The following is a 19,793-nucleotide window of genomic DNA, read 5'->3' as shown; positions in this document are numbered from 1 at the left end:
TTGGGGACGGAGATTTCGTAAGGCGCCTGAGCCATTAAGTATCATAATAATTAAAAAAAGTCTTATCTTTTTTTCCAAGTGAAGATGTCTTCCAGTATGGTATTTCCGTACCCATTCCCGAATAAAGTGACGGTGCTTAAAAGTCATTTTACAGAAGTAAGCAATGATTATTTACTGGATTTCATATAGAGTTGGTGTATCGGTGATTTTTTTCCAAGTGAAGATGTCTTCCAGTATGGTATTTCCGTACCCATTCCCGAATAAAGTGACGGTGCTTAAAAGTCATTTTACAGAAGTAAGCAATGATTATTTACTGGATTTCATATAGAGTTGGTGTATCGGTGATTAAAAAAAAACCCTTCCATATTCTAAGTAATTGATACAAAGAGTTACGTACTATAAAATTTGAATATAAGTCTACTAAAAACGAGTTGAAATGAGTAGGTATGCATATGAGATGAAGAGTGGCGAGCCTTAACACGTATGGAGCGACTAAAATTTCTCACTGGCGTCAGTTCAGAGAGTTGCTCATTTATAGAATATTATAAGCCTTATGCTGATAACTGACAATTTAGATCGAATGTCTAAAATATGCAAGGCTAGATTTTGGGGCGGAAAGTTTGTAAGGCGTCTGCGTCATTAAGTGCTATAATACTGGAATTAGGAACGCCCAAAGTATTAAATAAGTTTCATAATATTCATGAACCATCTAACTCTTAAAAGCATATACATGAAAGAGATTTAATGAAGAGGAAAATTCGTATCATCAGTCGTTCTCAAAGCTTCTTAACTGATGAAAATGATGCAAACAGGGATGAGATAACTTGCAGTGTATTTTATGAAAGTATGTTTTTCATCTAAGCTGCAGATATTTCGTAAACACGGCATGTCCCGCTGAAGTACCTTGATAACATTTACCACTTCTGCGCCCTCGTAACAAGCATAATTCTTAATATCAACGTGTCATAGTATTTATATATCTTTCCTGAACATTGATAAACGTTTCCTTTCTTTCGTTCATATTCAGCCTCGTTACTGTTACTGGATCACCTAATTTTTTAGTAAAATATTTGTCGGGATTGGGTGAAACATAAATGAAAGCTTGCGGGGTACAATCATTATGGGTAAAACGCATGTTTCTTCACTGGGTAAAAAAGTTGCACACAAGCATTCATGGAATTACTCAGCACCCCTTGATTTTTACCAAATATAGACATCAATAGCCCCCTCCCCCTCCTCACCAATAAGAATTGTTTAAGCCTTATTAGATTATGGCATGGTACAAGGCATGACAATGACTGTCTTTTCACAATGGCCGTTGCTCTTATCATGTTAATACGTTTTCTTTGTTAGTTGAAAATATTCCGGAAAAAAAGGAATATTTCAGTGCAGACTGAATTGTAACAAGTCTGTTTGAACAGCAGATTTTTTTTTTCCTTTTTATAGTTTTCAAATCAACAATGTTGGGAAAGAAAATTTGCGAGATATATTTTATGTTCTGTCACGAAGATGAAGAGGTACTGTATCGAAAACCACTCTGAAAGGGATAGCAGGCCTACTTGTATAATATGATGGATGACATAATACAAATTAAGTATTCGATGTTTCATTGTAATTCCACAACTTGTTCGTAGGTTTTTGGCATCACATTATCAAGCAAATAAAGTAGAACATCAAAACATTGAAATTATGAAACCACTAATAGTTCCAGGGTATAGATAAAAAGAAATGTCTTATGCCTAGGACAGTATTTTGTAGGCCTGATGGGCATCTTGCCAATAATTCTCCTATAAATCTTTAGATTTGTTATCTGGGACACGTCATATGTGGAAAAGATGATAACCGGTGGCTCAATCCATTCCGGGAATTACTGGATTGAACAATGATGCCTGGTTGTCTGAGAGTAGGTTATGATTTATCATACGATTCATCCTTAAAACAAAGATTAAAATAAGAACGAATGTGAAAAGTAGAATAGAAAAAAATGCAATGGCTCAGCCGATCGTTGACCATTACCGTGATCGAAATTAGGACCGGCAATTATGGTGATATTCACGTGACATACTTTTGCTGCAATACAGGAGAATATTAATCATCGACGGATGCTGCATGAAATTAAATAACACAATCCCCTTTCCAAATCGTTATAGTTTGTGGATTACAATCATATTATTCGGGAGTGGAGGTCTTACGACGCTAGGCATATACACACAAAGTTTAAAAAGATAGAAATGGCATTAAGAATATATAAGGCGATCAAAATATGGAACAGATCCGGAGAGAAGGGACATCGATTTAAAAGGGAATTGCGGGGGAGGGGTGGTCAATCACCTGTACAGCTATTAAAAAAACATTTACAGTTGTGTATTAAAGGTGTTTAATTGGGCCGATTTATTCCTTATAATACTGTTCCATGCTTTATACTCCATTTATATTTACTAAACGAGTGTTACTCTTATTGTTGATAAAAAAAAGTTGTTCCAACTCGAATTGTAAAGTCTTAAAATTCCCTTTCTGATTAATTTTTTTTATTTTGTACCCCGAGATCTAAAATATCGTACTGTGTCTTGCCCGGCAGAAATTGAATTGAATGCATTGTGTGTGTGTGTGTTGGGGGGGGGGTACGCGTGTAAATTTGTGAGTACAATACTGATAAAGTTGAATATCCATCCCCGGCTATCACATTAAATGGTGTCAGAGTGAGCCACCCACCCCTACAACCGGGGGGGGGGGGGGGTGGAGACCGGGGTGCATGGGTCTACTTGCCCCTATACCTTCTTCACCATCTATTCCCACATAGTATTCATGATATTAGGATGACACATAATGAGGATACTCACGAGATGAATGACCTGAGAAAGGAGAAGCATCATTTCCAGGTCAATAGACGTGCTGAATTTCCTGACAGGTCGAAGAACTTTCGTGTAATTTTTGAATAAATCCGCCACCAGACGTTTGTGATCATCTGAGCCTCCAACCAGAGTCACGTGAGCTGTAACACAATCAAGACAGGATGACATTACTAGATTTACACATATCTCTTAAATGTCAAATGTTAAGATAATGAGAACATGGTTGATCCCCAATATTCACGTGTAATGACATGAATCGGAATAAGAACGGGGCCGACTAGCAGATTTGAGTATAAAATCTATTGTAGTGGATGCTGAACACGTACATATTCTTCACGATGTTGAAATTGTTCTTATTGCATGGACCTATCCACGGAGGATTAATATATTGTTACTGGGGATGCTGAACATTGTCACAGCAACCCCAGTAACAATAGATTATTTTGTAAGAACTTTACCCCCTTTGTTGTGTTAGAGAATAAAAAACAACATTTTTTCATTGTTATACAATTATCAGACATCATGTCTGATCCTAATGTTGTTTTAACGGTATCTCAGGGATATTACAAGGATCGAGGTTTTAAAAATATTCTTGAATATCGGCATCTCACAATTCCTTTATATATATCGACAACTTAATACGAACAATAATTTCATCAAATCCCCATTGAAAAATGCCGTAAACTGTAAACCTGTAAATAAACCGGTGAAAAAAATATATCTGACAGCAAGTTTGCGGAAATTAATAGTTTTTTCACTATAAACTCTTGGCAACGTGCTGCACGACTTTCTACCGTAATATAAGATGCCATGCTTTTTTCTATTTTCTATAGAAAAATCTGCACCAAGCTATAAATAACCTTTTCAGCTTATTAGAATCAATATTATTTATTATTATATTACATCATTACGATCGAGCCTTTCCTATAACAAGAATTTTTTAATAGGTTATATGTTAAACAAATGTTAAATTAAATAATTTGGCATCTGTTTACCTTGTGGTGATTGCCATTGATTGTAATCTAAATGTTGTAAGTTTTGCTTCGAAATGGAAATGAAATAAACTTAATGTATCCTCAATATATTCAGTTAGAAATTTTGTTTACAACCCATTACAAAAGTGTATCACAGTATTGCATATTTTGCCTGAGGAAATGAAATGTTTATTGAATTATTATATTATATACGTGAACGCAAGGGAAAGAAGAACCCAAGACATAAACACATCGAAAAAGATATTTATAGCGTTTTCAGAAAAATTCATGACAATATTTTTCGATGTTCCACTGCACTGATGTTGCAAAATTCAATTGTAACTTGCAGTGACTGACATATATTCGGCATTATTCCCCAAAAGTATAGAGTTTCGTCTGAAAGCTTTTTTTCTGTAACCTGTAACTAACATAACTTAAGGAAACTGAGACGTTCACATTGCTTGTATCTTCATGGTTATGTGGAATGACGATTTCTCGTCGCCATGGTTGTTTAATGTGAAAAGCGCCAAAGGCTTAAGCACAAAAATGGAATCCGTGTTATAAGATTTTCTGGTACCCATACTGTAAACCCTATTAATTTACATTTAATTCAATTTCATGATACTTAAAAAGGTATTCAAATCAAAACCCTTTTTATACATAGTAAAAGAAAAATAATGTGTAGCCTCATGAATTAGGCGTTCGGATATCATAAGTATTTACGCGGGAGGAAAAGAATAAAACGGAAAGAATAAAATATGTAAAAGAAATTAAAACAACATTTAAAAGACGCATAACAAGAAGAAGGAAGAGGAGGCGTGGGAGAAGAAGAAAATAAGATGAGAGAGAAAAGAGGAGGAGGAAGAAGACGAAGCAATGATACGTCTTTTCTTTACGACCAAAAATGTAATATGTGTTTACTACTCTTCAGTGCATGGAGCTGATTTTCCAGACCTGTTTGCCATCTTACCCACTGCTAACAATTCGTTTTCAAATTCTCATCACACGCATGAGTTCGCGTAATGATTTTTACACCGTAAGCCGGCTTTCTTGGGTCATTATTCAAACCCTTAAGCGACAGTATCATTATTGTTACCTTACAATAAAATTATTATGGTCAGTACTTTTATTATGGTCAGTACTTTTCTAAATTACTATTCGAAAAAAATATAAACGCCTCGTTTTAAATCCAAATAATATTAGGGGGAAATTTCCAAACTTTTGAACCGATTTTTGCTACTGTATTCAATACATATAAATAAATACTAATCATGACGAGGAAAAAAATGTGTGAACATTTCAGCATGATAGCAAAACTCAGATCATTGATAACACAGACGGCAATAAAGATGATGGGAATGATTTCTCCTAAATGTTTATAACCAGTCCATTTGAAGAAGCTATGCAACCGAAATGAATCATTACTAAAAGTGCTCTGACTAGCGACTAAGAGCAAGGTGAAAATTTCACATTTCCTTTCAAAACTATCCTGATTAATAGGAAACGAGTTTCTTTTTATCTCATGTGTAACACAATTAATATTGATTGAGCTGTATGTTTGTGTGAACGTGCTGTCTGCTCTTAAGATCAAGACATATGCAGCTGATTTTGTACTGATACGTGTTCTGCTGGAATTCTGCATAAAACCAAATTCGACTCACAGAATAAAAGTATAATTATAATTACAGAATAAAAGTATAATCATAAGCTAATTATCATGGATGGTATCAATGCTGAATAAACTAGGCGATCTATATGTGACTATCTTATCGAAGCAGAGCTGAGGAGAGATAGCATGTGCTTTTATGTTGCCGAGGAAGAGATCATTTGTCTTATCTATTGAAACACAATCGATTATTTAATTGATTATTCTGCACCAGGATGTTTTTTTTTAAACGAGCAAACTTCCCTTTAAAATGACACCTAAACGGTAACTATGAGGCTGTACATTCAGGCAAAGCTTAAAAATATACTACCACCAGCGATTCTATATACTCCTCTGCGTTTATGCGCGAATATTTTCGCTTCAGTGGTGCGCGTGGGGGTAATGCTCGCTTGAAAACCGTTTACACTTTGAATTTCGGCTGCGTGAATACACACTCACGTGTTTTTTTTTTCATTTTCAAAGGTAGTACCCGGTGAGAAAAACAGCTTTCATTGTATGACCAAGATAATGATGCGTTCGCTGTACACGCAAATGTATAGAAACCGTATAGATTACTATTGAACTATTGTGAGATTAGCGAACAGCAGACCATCCTTTTGTGTTTGGCAATAAACCTACTTTTTTCCATTTGACTCATTTTAAACCAATGAAACACAAATATTTTTGTATGCATAATATAGGGGCATGAATAGTCAATGATGTAAAATTGAGACCTAGAAACAAATCATGGGAGAGGGCCTCGGGAATGGTGGCGTGAATGAAAAGTGATGGAAAGAAGAAGAGAAAGCAATGGTGATCTGCGCAAATCCTACACATTTAGGTCGTGCTGGTAAATAATAGAGAAGACCAGGGGAGCGTTTCATGAAAGGACTTGTCGGATGTTTTATCTGACAAGTCCCATTTTATCCGACAGTTACCATAGGAACGGTGCCTCTCAGCCAATCAAAATCATGGAAAGATGTCAGATCTGACAACTTGTCGGATGAAAATATTGATGAAACGCTCCCCAGTTTATTCCCTCGACCACAATATCACCCAGACTGGAGACCCCAGAGAAGTCACCTAAATTTACCGAATAAACCAAACCGCATCATCTCTCTAATGGATGTATGGTACACTGGCAATCATCCTTCTTATTTCCAACATTTACTTGGGCTGTGTATATCTTATTTTCAGATACCCGGAACAAAATTGTACTTCATCGAAACCGACAAGAACCTCCTAAATGTTTGACATGAACCAAGCAGCCGACGCAAAAAGGGAAGAATAAGTGAATACTTGAAGAAAAACAAGTGATTAATGGAGGTACCTGGTTGCAAATCAATCATACCTTTTACTCATCGCTTGGGGCACTCCAAACGAGGTGGGCATGATAAAAACCTTTCATGTTAAACAAAACAAAAGTTAAGACTTACTCAGGAAGAGGTGAATCAAGACAAGAAAAGAAATCATGAATATTCGTCGGGAAGATTGATATAGGAAGGTACTCAGAACTGACAACATACAGCATTAGATCGGAAAGGCAAGACAATCATACATATTGTATTTTGATGCATTTAGAGAAAAAAATAAATACTCTCTGGCATTTATGATTATTGGTCTCATGGGGAAGATGGGGCTCAGAACAAAATAGAATGAGAGTAAGCTGTATGACAACAGTCTTTTACATTTTTGAGGTTGTTGATGATTAGTGGTAGAATAAGTAGCATACAACTGCTACTCGTATTTTTAGTTATCTAGTTATTTTCATTCTAGCTGACAGAGTACTCAAGTATAAAAAAGCGCCACTACTTTCACTATTGTAACAGTGCTTTTATATCTTACTCAGATGGTTGTCCACTTCATCAGACATTTCTCTATTCGTCAGTGTATATGCTTCGCCGCCCCCTCTCCCTCTCTTGCACACACACACACCCACACCCCACGTACATGTGCGCAACACACAAAAATCCCACACTTTAACTTCGGTCTCTGCATGTCTCTCTCTCTCTCTCTCTGTCATTTTGTACTTCTCATGATCCGATCCCCTATTACCTATTTACCAATTAATCTATGTGTCAGTCTATCAAACTACGTAAAGTATCTCTGATCTACTGTACCTGAATTCTATCATTTTGTTTCTATTATATCCCTTTACCCTCTCTCCTACATTCAACAGCTTTATGCTCCGTATCCTCACCAACTTTTGAAATTCATTTTGTCTTTTGCCTGGTCTAATTCCAAATTCCCTCTCAACTATAGCTGCGATACCCTGCCGTTATATGAATATTCTCCATTTATTTTCCAACGTTATGTTCTTAACTTTTCATCCATCCATTCTCTCCTTCTCTGTTTCATTTTCCATTGTAAAATGGGGCCATTTGATATCACTACCCGTTCGCTATCGAATCAATCCGCACTAAGAACCCTTAATCGGTTTCCGGTAGCCACTAAAAAGGGCATCCGAGTGCAATCGATTTTATATTCATTGGATTTCACGGGCATGTAGGATTTCGGTAGGTTAAAACAATGCCCCTCGTGCTATTTCACTCTGCTAAAAATGTACCTATCAGAGACTGTACCTACACTGTCCGTTATTCATTTATATGCATGTATATTTTTTGGAATTAACAATTTTTATTGCCTTTGTAAATACATTTTTTATTCAAATTAGCATAATATTCACTATTTGATTTTTTCCAATCTGATTTTTTGCATATTGTGGCTTTTGTTCAATATTTCAGACCATTGGTCATGGAATGGGACCTTTTAAATAATATATGTAGTTCATATGGCAGATCCACATCAAATAGCTGGTGGAAAAAGTATGTAGCTGTCTGCAGTAAAATGAAAAACAATTTATGAAGACTCTTAGATAATATCTCAATGTTGTGTCAACTGAATATTTGTTGGCATTAATCGATTTTCCATCATATTAAGTAATATCTGTATCAGTTATTCTTAATTGTGAGAGATGTGTATTTGACACAAAGTCACAAAAGAATCATCTGCAAGTTCAGGAAAAGAGGACAGGTTTTTGTCTTATAAACATATAAGAAAAAATAGAAGAGGGTCAAATATGCTTCATTTGGGAACGCCAAAACATATACATAGCATACTTACGTATAATTTCAGGCTTACGCAACAACTATCTGCGATTTTTTATTATTCATCTGTATTTGCCATTTGTCGTAAAACAAAGCATGAAAACATTAACAATACATCAACATAGGCTTAATTAAGACGGAAATAACATGTAAACGTTTAAATCGAAAGAATATAATCAAAACCCATGTCCTGGCAGGGAAAGTGTAAAACTAAAAGCCATTGGCAGGGAAAACAAAATGTAGTATATACACTATCTTATATTAAATAATACGCGACAATATATATATCTAAAGAAGGAAAGAAAAGGAAAAGAAGAGAAAGAGACACAGGGAAAGAGGAATAAAAGAAAGATAGCGAACGGAAAAAGGAATGGTAAAGGAAGAAATAAACATGGTAAGAGAGGAGAACAAGTTATCTTATATCGTGTGAGTAATACATAATATTAATATTGCAGAATACAATTTCATCTAATTTATACTGTTATAGAAAATGGGTTTGCTCATTTATTCATCAGTTCCATTATATTGTAGAAATGGTAAACTATCGAAAACCTATAATGATAAATAACATGAAAAACAAACAGGATATTGAAAGGAAGGAGGAAGAATAGGGACTAAGAAAGAAAAATGAAAATATATTACTTTGTTTAAATACGATCTTAAATATACAAACTACACTAACAATTTCTTGGTAGAATATGACTTGGAAACCTATTAAAAGCTGAATTTAAAATCGCTTATGAAATATTGTATGAAAATAGGAATCCATGCCAAAATGTGAAAATGATATTTAAAAAAGGAATATTTTGTCTATTATCTTGATTTTAAAGAAATCTAAAGAAGCTATCAAAACATTTTAACATTTAGATAAACAGCACCCTTCATGGACGTACATTAGATCAAGAAAAAGAAGGGAAAAAAATCAATACTGCGGCGATCATGATGACGATTGTGAAGTGTAAGCTTCCCGCTGTGTTGCTGTTATTGTCATAGTAGGTAGGTGAGTGTATATATAATAAAATATTATATGTCAAAGGGATATCCATTGTGTTTCCAAAATAAATCCATCTTTAAGGACTACAAAATTTATCGGGATTTCGGCTCCTAAGAAATGCTTTGAGGATACCAATAAAGATGTGTTTATATTGCCTCTCTGTGAGTTATTACCAAAGTTATTCCTTACTTTATAGCCTATTCATCGTTTGTATTAAGGAAACTAATCAAAATGTTTCTTGATCATTCGGTATAGACAAAGTGACCAGTCTAAACAAAGTCTAAGGACAGTATAGTGGAATGCACAACAAGACATAAATTGGTTCCGGAATAACCTCTTCCGGAGGCCATGTATCAATCTTTAAACATAAAAAGCAAGAAAAATTCTGGCTATCCCATCTTCAGACAGGACGTATATAAAAAGAAACAATTTCAAATCATTTTATGATTTCTCTATACTTTCTAAGCTAAGTAATGGAAAAAGCAGTTTAATTTACTTCAGAAAATACTGCACTAAATTCGTAAATATGTGGAGTTCTTCATATGATGCTACAAAATAAGAAGACAACAAATATGGGGCTTTACTACTTTTAAGCAAACTAAAAATATGGGATGTTTCTTATTACACCCTTCGTAAAAAAATAAGTAGAAGTTAATATCTTTCCCTTTAACATATGTTTTCGTTTATTGATTTTTTCTTCTATTTTTCTATGTACCCCCATCATGCCCATGCGATGTGCAACTTCCCAAAGTATTTATCGGCCGAGCACTTTCCCATATATGATTTTTATATGATTTCGCAACTTTTGCATGTGCTTGTCTTTGCGTGGAGGCACACTTGTTTATCAAAGTTCCAATCACGGTCTGTGCCTGCAGACTACTGTACGTACATGTACCGACCGGACTGCTGCAGCTATTATACTACTAGCTGCAGCCTGCGATGGAAAGACAGTTTAAAGATAATTCGTAATATCATACTTCTGTGCAAATGCATTTTCTTTTTCAGAATAGAAAACATGTAATTTCTCTTAATTCAATTGCTCTATATTGCTTTGGGAATTTATTATCAGGTTCTAGAATTATGAACTTGATTAATGCAGATATTATTCAAAATCAAGACAAACTGCAATATTTCTCTTAAATTATTCCTAAATATTCAGTGGCGTAATAAGCTGAAAATTTTGAGGAGGCCAGATAAAACGTATTTATTAGAGTTGCGAGCGAGCAAAGTTTGTGGGCACAAATTTCGACTTTTTTATTACAAAAATCAAATTCTGTATCAGATTTTAACCTATCATATTTCACCATTCTCTCTTTCTTTTTTTTTCTTGGTCGTGAATTTTTTTGTGGTGAGAGGCAAGTGCCTCCAAGCTCTCAATCTGTACGCTACTGCTACTGATCTATCAGTATTATATTGTTATGATTTTATGGATAATTTTCATAGAAACGACTGGTTAAGAAAACTACTAAACACATCGTCATGTGAAGATCTCCCCCGGCTCACCCCCCGGCTGTCCCAAAAGGGTGCGTTTATTTGACTCCCCTCCCTCATTCCACTCTTTCGAGAAAAGCTCCCCCGGTTTTCCCAAAAGGGCGCGGCCGCCCCCGCTCCGCGAACGCAGACGATGGTCAAAAGCCTTATTCAAATGTTAACCAAGTATGTTATCATTGAAAGGTCATTGCTTATATACAGTTGATGAATCACAAACATGAATCGGAACTGGGACATTCCTATTAATAATCAAGATGGCATTTGTTGCAATATGGAAAATAGACTTCAATGGACAGACCAAGAATGCATGATATACATTTTCTAGAGCTTCTTCTTGCATTTATAGAATATAACTAAACAAGTGATTAAAGTGATTACGTTTATTAAAGTACCAGCTGCATATAATTCTCCCAGATTTAACAATCGGTGGCACCTTCACCCGTGGTCACTCCTGCCGAAATTATCATGATTATGAATAGATTTGCCATGTGTTGCAAAGCCACTGTTGCCTATATTTTTGTATTGAGATTACGACACCGATGAGGTGTGTTCAAAGTTTTTCCCTTCCTTAAACAAATATGAAAAGGCTTACTCTTCGCCATCACTTCATACTTTTCATAGAACAAAATGCCAGTTTGGTACAAAATTGAAAACAAAGTACTCTCAGACCAACTCGCAATCATTATGAATACTTCATGTGTGGATGCGGTTTCATCCCGCGGTTTATGATTAATTCCTTACCAATGGTTGGTACCTTAATGTCTGAATGATATCTTCATGATGGATTGAGGGAAACCAATGCAGGTCATGAGCTGGAAAATTAAACCATATCTACCATTATTTCACTTCCGTTTGCAGGTCTCAAGCACCAGTGCACAAATTTTGTTTATCCATTTAAAAATCTTTGAAGTGTTTCGTCGCTGGGTTGAGGGAAATTAATTTATCTTCAAAGTTCTTGTAATATGAGAAAACCAGGAATCTGAACAAAGATTTTATGATGACAAAGATATTTTCTTTGTGTTTGCTTGATATGAGAAAACCAGGAATCTGAACAAAGATTTTATGATGACAAAGATATTTTTTGTGTTTGCTTGACAGCTGTGTCGTTTTCTTTAATATGGATTTGCCTCCTGTATCTTAAAAGCAGTAACTTGATTCCTCCATCACCATGTTAATATGCAGCGTACAAGCCATTTGTCTTTTTTTTTTAAAAAGTAGTCTCTCCTCAAACTGCATGACGATAATCGTAACAGGCTGGTCCATGAGATAAACGCTAATCTTTTTGAATGCTCGGCTTGACCGATTGAATCTTTGAAAACAAATAGAAACTAATCCTTTGGCGAGCCTTTCTGTACTGAGAATGAGGTGAAAGTTTAAATATGATGGGATAAATCAGCGACTAAATTTATTATATACATGTAGGCCTACGATCTATTCCCGCTTTTCATTATGTTGTAATTCTTATGTATATTTTTGTATTTAAAAAAATATATATTTCGTCCTGTGGGCCGCGAATGATGTTTTTGTTCAAATAAACCATTTCTATTCTATTTTATTCTATTAATGATAACCTGAACATGGACAATTTTTTATGGCTTATCATTTGCATGAAAATGATATGAAGGGATTTACAGATCAACAATCATCAGAAAAATTTCGAAGTAAGGTCTTCTCTCCCGTAACTCCATCTCTCCCAGAGTCTACATTCCTCTGTTTTTTTTATGTTTTTGTGGGTTTTTTTCTCTCCATCCCTCTCACTCAAACTGATGACTAATAAGCTACCAAGTGACTTTTTCACTTTGGTTTTTCTATCTTTTCCCAAGGGAACTTGTCATACTACCATGCGGAAACCTAATATTCCCATACAAAATAGTTTCAAAAGTCATCATAACAACGGCTACAAATTGGAAACAGAAGAGAATCAGATGATGTCCAGTCGAATGATCAAAATGCATCGCAAATCCCACTCAAAACTCGGGTGACAAAATCATACCTGTGGAAAAATGTGAAATACTGCCAATATAATATTGCATTTGATTCAAATTCTTAGCGTTTATACAATCACTACGAATACCCAACGACGGGACTCTGTTCATGCTTTCTATATAGGTCAAGTACAAAGAAACTGCAAGTTTCTGGAAGTTCTCATTTGCGTACAGGTTCTAAATCAAACGCTATCATGAATTATCAACATAATTAATCATAGTCAAAAGGTGACAAAGAGTGTACTTAATTCTCATTTAAATCAAATCTTTCAGTAATCTAGAAGATTAACTATGGGTATGTTGATATCTTACTTAGTTGGTTGTGGTGTGTTGATATCTTACTTAGATGGTTGTGGTGTGTTGATATCTTACTTAGATGGTTGTGGTGTGTTGATATCTTACTTAGATGGTTGTGGTGTGTTGATATCTTACTTAGATGACGCATTATATCCTGTTGTGCGATTCGGATAATCATTATGTAAAACAAAACCAACCGCCACACTCCCCCTGTAAAAAACCGCCCCAGATTTGTTTTTCCTTTTGTTTCATCAATGAATAATGAAAGCAATGACGGATCTATGTCCTCTGTTTATACTGGTAGTTCCATGGATCAACGAATTGATCAACATCACATTCATAGCCTGAACGAAAGAATTTCGTGTAAGGTCTTTCACTTTCAAAACTGTATGATTAACCTCCGAATAATTTTGAGAGGGAAATTGTATTGTATGAATGTGACATTTTTTAAAAGGAGGGCGGGGTGATATGTCTACATTTATTTGTTATATGTTCACATCTACCGTAGATCGTAATATTGAATAAAATAAAATGCTGGAGATGAGCTATCAGGATGGGAACAAGGATCGCATATCTGCTGGTTATCAAGTTAATCAATAAGAATGAAAGAGGGAAGAGGGTAATTCACATTCGAATATTCGAGAGTGCCCATCTCAAAGTACCATCTTCGTCATTAACTGCCTTCTTATTTTTTTACGTCATCACAAATACTTATGAATAATTATAATAAAAATATGACCGGTGTACATATGGGTCTAGTGGTCTGATGACTTAACATATAGTATTTTTTTTCTTTTTTTAACCATGTATTGATATTGTGTAATCTTAAATGTTTCAATTTTAGCTGTATACCAATGTAACTTTTACATTTTTTAAGCACGTGGATCATTACCGAACATGCTACGCGCATCATCGTTTCACAAAAGAAAAAGAAAATCATACATATGGTCAAAATTACATTATATCCATGCTTTAAAAAGCTTAGGCATTGGCAATTAATTGCAGTTATCAGTAGGAAACTTGAAACTTACAAATATGGAGGCATTTTTCCTTTATTAGACAGTTAATTGTGGGTGTATTCATCCATCACTTAATAATATCAAATATCACTGATACAAATTTACAAGTCTCTATCGCCTCTAGGTGTTAATGCCAAATCAGTATCCGTTTGATGGAGACTATTATTAATAATCTTCCAGGTGTTATAATTATCAGCTCGAACAGAATAGCTTTGTTAAACAAAGTACATGTGTTGAATCCTTCACGCCTGAATCACTGAAGAGAGGGCCCATGGGAGCTGTCCCTGGGTAATCTAATATCATTAGGGATAAAGACAGATATACAGTTCTTCTAATTAACACTAATGGTCAACAGACGAAGCAAATTTTGACACCAATATATCATTTGCGTGAGACCACCAATGTATGCTGCACATATGCTCTCCTCCGTTCTATTGCCGACCCCTCCCTCACACACACCCACACAAACACGCATCTTCATGGCATCCACTCTCTGTCTATCGCTTTCTACCCTTCCTTTTCCAAATTGCTCTTTCTCTGACTCCCTCACCTTGTTTTCTCTGTCCCTCTCTTTCTCTTGCATAAAGTCAGTTTCGCGCCACAACCATTTCAAGACATCTTGTAGCTTTACAAAGTTAGTTCGTATGGTAACAAAGCTAGATCTCCCCATTCTTTCTCTCAACCTCCCCCCCCCCCCCTCTCTCCCCCGTCTTTTACCCTTTCATCCATTTATCTTGTCTCATCCAAGTTCCGCCTTTCCCCCTCCTCCTTTCACTCTCTAACTCGCAGTGTTTCATTTCTCCTTCACTCTTTATAGATAATGATCAAGATAGTGGTATGAATATACATTTTATAATTATAGCCATAATGATCACCAAAGCGGCAGCACAGCAGCAATGACACAATTCATTAAAATACAAAAACACCAACATTCGCATGGGAAGAGTCACAATCCCAAACTCACTTATATTCCCTGTCACCCAGTCAACCAATTTCTTCCCTTTATCATCCGTGTGGTATGACCAATGACCTCCTAGCTCCCTGGAGACATGGCAAATCATTTTCAGGAAATTGCGATGCGCTGTGTGACTTTACAATAATACTGACTGGTTTGTTTGCGCATTTTGTGGTAGGAAAAAGACAATTAGAGCGAAATATGATTTGCTGAATTCCCAAAACATCATCCAGAGGAAACTTATTTCTATAATCATATACTGCATTTTCTTTTTTTCAATTTGATGCTAAAAGGTGACGTCATTTAAGCTGTATCGTTTTCTTGTAAATTACTTTGCACATTGAAATTGGGACACACCTTGAAAATATTGAAATCCTTAGTATTGAGTGAACATTGTCATGTGATTATAGTTTATGTCATTTCTTACAGCATGTGTTCTTGATTATTTCTAAGAATTATTTCCGATGTTGACTACAAATCGAATGTTCATCCATTGATACAAACATCTGCCCATCCAATGATACAAACATCTGCCCGTATCAGTTTCGCTTTGGGACGCTAGCTCATCGAAATCACCAAAAAGGGGGGCTTGTTTCGCCACCTTTCAAAAACCTACCAAGCCCAGCGTAATCATTTTCTTATCATACACAGCGACATGTTTATCATAAAGATAACAGTATAATATAAACCTGATGAACAAAGTAGACTCCCGTTCATTAGATAACAGGGCTAGCCGAACCCTTTGAAGAAAATAAAGACAAAAACGAAATACGAATCGGGAAAATGTAGGCCGTTATAAACGTAGATCCGGCGTGATATTGGAGAATTATGATAATACAATTTTGTCAAACTTTCATTCCTCGGGAGATTCCCAAAAATACATAATTATTTTAATGGGTTACAGTAAAACGGCGATCAATATACATAGGATTTATTTCATTAGCTTTGGGGATTTTTTTAAAGGGGTTGACGTGTATTACGTCATATTTGCCAATCATGCTTGTCGGAGGACTTCATGTATATTCTAATCCAGAACTTCCATCTTAGCCCTATTAGCCCTCTTGTTCTTTTCTATTATATTTTGTTTTGCTCAACGAAATTTTACGACCAGTAAAATAAAAAAATAACATCGTACTGCGAATGAGAAAGATCTCCTAAAAATAATAATACCCCTCTACTCAAGCCTAGATTGTTGTCAGATTCCCCCAAATGAGTTGAACGGAAATTTGAGTCTTAATAATTGCATAAATGGCTAGCGGGGTAGCTTATGTCTCATATATTTCTTTGCTTCGTTGTATGTGGAAAGAAATGTAAATTCATGTTTTTATATACAAGATTTGGAATGAATACCGTTTTCTTGATCCGGGGGGAGATTATGAGTGCATTTGTAGGATTATGACTACTTGATATAACATAATGCAAAGCTGTTGATGGTAAGTGCTAAACCACACTTTCACGAATATGAAATATTCATGTTGTTATTATCGTTTTCTGAAAGCAAACCCGTTTGCATTCTAATTTGAAGCTTTTAGAACGTTAATGTCTTTACTTATCTTAATACCTAATAATCAATATCCATTTTTCATGGAAGGGTTATATCTGCCCAACACATATTAATGAATAAGTCGGTTATTTTGCTTTTTCAAACTGGCAATGAACCTTATGTTTCCAATACTACACATTGCTTTCTTTTTGCTTATTTCGTTAACAAGGAGAAGGTAATTTGATGGTTCATGCATAATGGCCTATGTGCGTGTGTGCGTTTCAATTTCTTCCACATAGATATTCCAGAGTTAAAGTTCCTATAATTGTTTCACAGTTTTTTGCGATTTGCTTTTACATTTTCCTTAATACTGGCAGTCGAAACCAGCTACTTTATTTCGTTACTACCATGTTCCCGTTCGTAATAAAATTGACTATTTTGTGCTTGATGTCTCTGACAATGCAATCGGAAGAGCCTTCGAATTACAATCATGATTAGCGTTCCTTGAGTAACATAAGGCAGCCTCAGATTTTGATCAGTAAACATGCTTAATTACCCTATATGATTTGTTTGGGCACCCGTTTGCCCACTAATGATGTAGTTACGTATCTCTGTGTAGCACCGAACCGCCGGTCCTGGTCCTGGAAAGCGGGGTTGAAATATCCCCGATACATTTTTTTCTTTGAGGGTGATGCGTATATCATCATATACCATAGGCAGTATAGATTTGACCAATATCATCTTTTTTCACCTCCCCCCTTGCTTCTAAAATTCTTTCTCATCAAACCATCTTCATTTTGGACCAAAAGACTTTTCAGGAGCGGGGGGGGGGGGGGGCTTGGTATCTTTTAAACCAATAGCACATTCATTTTTTAGATAAAACTTTTATTTGCTTTAAACCACCACTCCCTCAGTCTTCAGAACTCTTTTCCCAAGTCCCTGTTTCTGTAATATTAAAGTGTGTGTGTATTTGAGTTTTTTCAGACGTGTATCAATCAGATATGATTATTTACGTCTGGGACCGATCTTTAACGTCACCATCCGAAAGACGTGACTAGGGCTCGAACCTCTGCATCAATTTGTAACTTCCCCACAGCTTGGATTACAGGTGCACGCCACAACGCCCAGATAAATATCTCGTTCTATTATGGCATACTGTTATGGCTTGTTTCATGGTGGCAGTAATTGTTGAGCAGCGGAAGATACAAAATTTCATAATGTGGGACCCTCAGGGCATAAATCCATTTAAAACGACCCCATTGACAATAAATTGCCCAATCGCTGCATAAATCTTGACCCCAAAAAGATTTGCTTTGAATAAAACCATTAACGACCACAAAAGTGAAATAAATAAAGGTTATCGATGATCATTGGGGTGATGTCAAACTGGCTTCTCTTGTCTGGGGAATGTATTGGCGGGTCATCCCACACCCTCCTCCCCCCCATTGATGCGTAAAAGAATTGTCTTTCTAATGAAAAAAATGGGAAAAGCTCAACAATTACCACGGAGGATAGGTACTTCTAATATTTTGTTTTTTACTTTGTTGTATTTAATGAAAGGAAAAATGTAACATCAACCAAATTTAATCAAATTGAAGACGAGATAACACCCTTTTTTAAATTAACATCAGAAATCATGTACATTTACGTATGAACAAAAATGGTTGATTAATTTGATGTCATATTCATACCTTCGATCGCTGAACTATTATTCGTTATGCTTGGATGATCATGTTTGATCATTTGAAAAAATGATGTATGATATGAAGTACTTTCATTCTGTTGCATATATTTATTTATCACGAACATATTTCAATAAATTTCGCCCAATTTTACAAGAATTGAAATATAATTCGATTATCCAGTTTCTAAATTTGTAATGAAATACTGTGAGTCGTATATCAAACCAAAGGCAAATTATCAATCAAAACGCGAATCAAGAAGCCATAAAGGTTACATTGATCACAGAAAGTTATGAAAATTACATTAATTAGTTTAATCGATCATATCTCTTGATGCACGGATTAAGACAATTTCTGATGTTAATGAAACAAAATGCCCTGACTGGTCTTGGATTCGATATTGAAATTGGTTGATTTTACACGTTCATTATGTGCTTCGTTTCATAAAAAAAAAGCTCAACCGAATTTTCTGCAGGCAAGCAGCTGTAGTTGACCATTATTACTCATTGAAATTAGCCGAGCTCGGAGGCCCTTTAAAAAGGACTTTAACCACCTCCATTATCCATGGCCATAGGTAGATGTATGGAACGAAAATTATTGTCAGATAAAATTACAGTCATAACAAATCCTTTTTACTCCCCGTAATTATTTGGGGGACCCGACAACGGCCTTCAAAGAGCCGGTAGACCTATATGTCGTAATAAATCTTATGGAAAGTACACAGCTGGTTATCAGAAGTTAGTGGTCCAGTGATTATGTCTTTCAGAACCATGGTTTTGTCATATTGAAGAGAAAGAAATGCTCCGATTGTTGTTTGTTTTTTTTTTTTTGTTTTCTTCACAGTGAGAAGAGCAGCGTTTTGGTAGATGAACTAGATTTATTCTGATGTTGCATCATTAACAAAAAAGGGTGTAGTTCGAGTTGTGATGAGAAAGACGAGTATAGGTAAAAAAAAAAAAGAGGGAGAGAAAAATATAGCGGGAGTGGACGCGAAAAAAAAGAGGAGAGAAAGGCAAAGAGATATTTTAAACTGATATACAAATCTGAAAATAATTAAAACAAATTGTGGATGACCGCGATATAATAAGTCACATTAGCCAAGTCAGCCTATATTGAGAAAATCGATAAGAAAATAATATAATAAAAATGACCACGATCTGCGATGGATATCATACTAAGTCTTTCTTTAAAGAAATATCGTAATATAAATAAAAGGTTGATTTGGCAGAGTGTGCTTATGTTTACCATAAAACAAGTGGAAGCATGCACGGACCATTAAGATGGATAAATTGTGAAAGTGTGGGCGAGG

The 19,793-nt window shown here is 35.4% G+C and overlaps 1 protein-coding gene across 2 annotated transcripts in view; it reads right to left on the bottom strand.

Annotated features, from left to right (window-relative positions):
* Window positions 1-3,114, bottom strand: part of LOC121425574 (neuronal acetylcholine receptor subunit alpha-10-like) — a 34,412-nt gene extending 31,298 nt beyond the window's left edge. For both annotated transcript variants that reach the window (XM_041621666.1, XM_041621665.1), the window contains exon 1: window positions 2,841-3,114. In XM_041621666.1, the coding sequence (XP_041477600.1) occupies window positions 2,841-3,020 (180 nt within the window). In that variant the 5' untranslated portion in view covers window positions 3,021-3,114. The remainder of the gene's footprint in view (window positions 1-2,840) is intronic.
* Window positions 3,115-19,793: the final 16,679 nt, after the last annotated feature.

The sequence above is a fragment of the Lytechinus variegatus genome, chromosome 12 (assembly GCF_018143015.1).
Source record: "Lytechinus variegatus isolate NC3 chromosome 12, Lvar_3.0, whole genome shotgun sequence".
NCBI classification, from domain to species: domain Eukaryota; kingdom Metazoa; phylum Echinodermata; class Echinoidea; order Temnopleuroida; family Toxopneustidae; genus Lytechinus; species Lytechinus variegatus.
The sequence above is the reverse complement of the archived record's forward strand: the minus strand, read 5'-3'. Positions and strand labels throughout refer to the sequence as shown.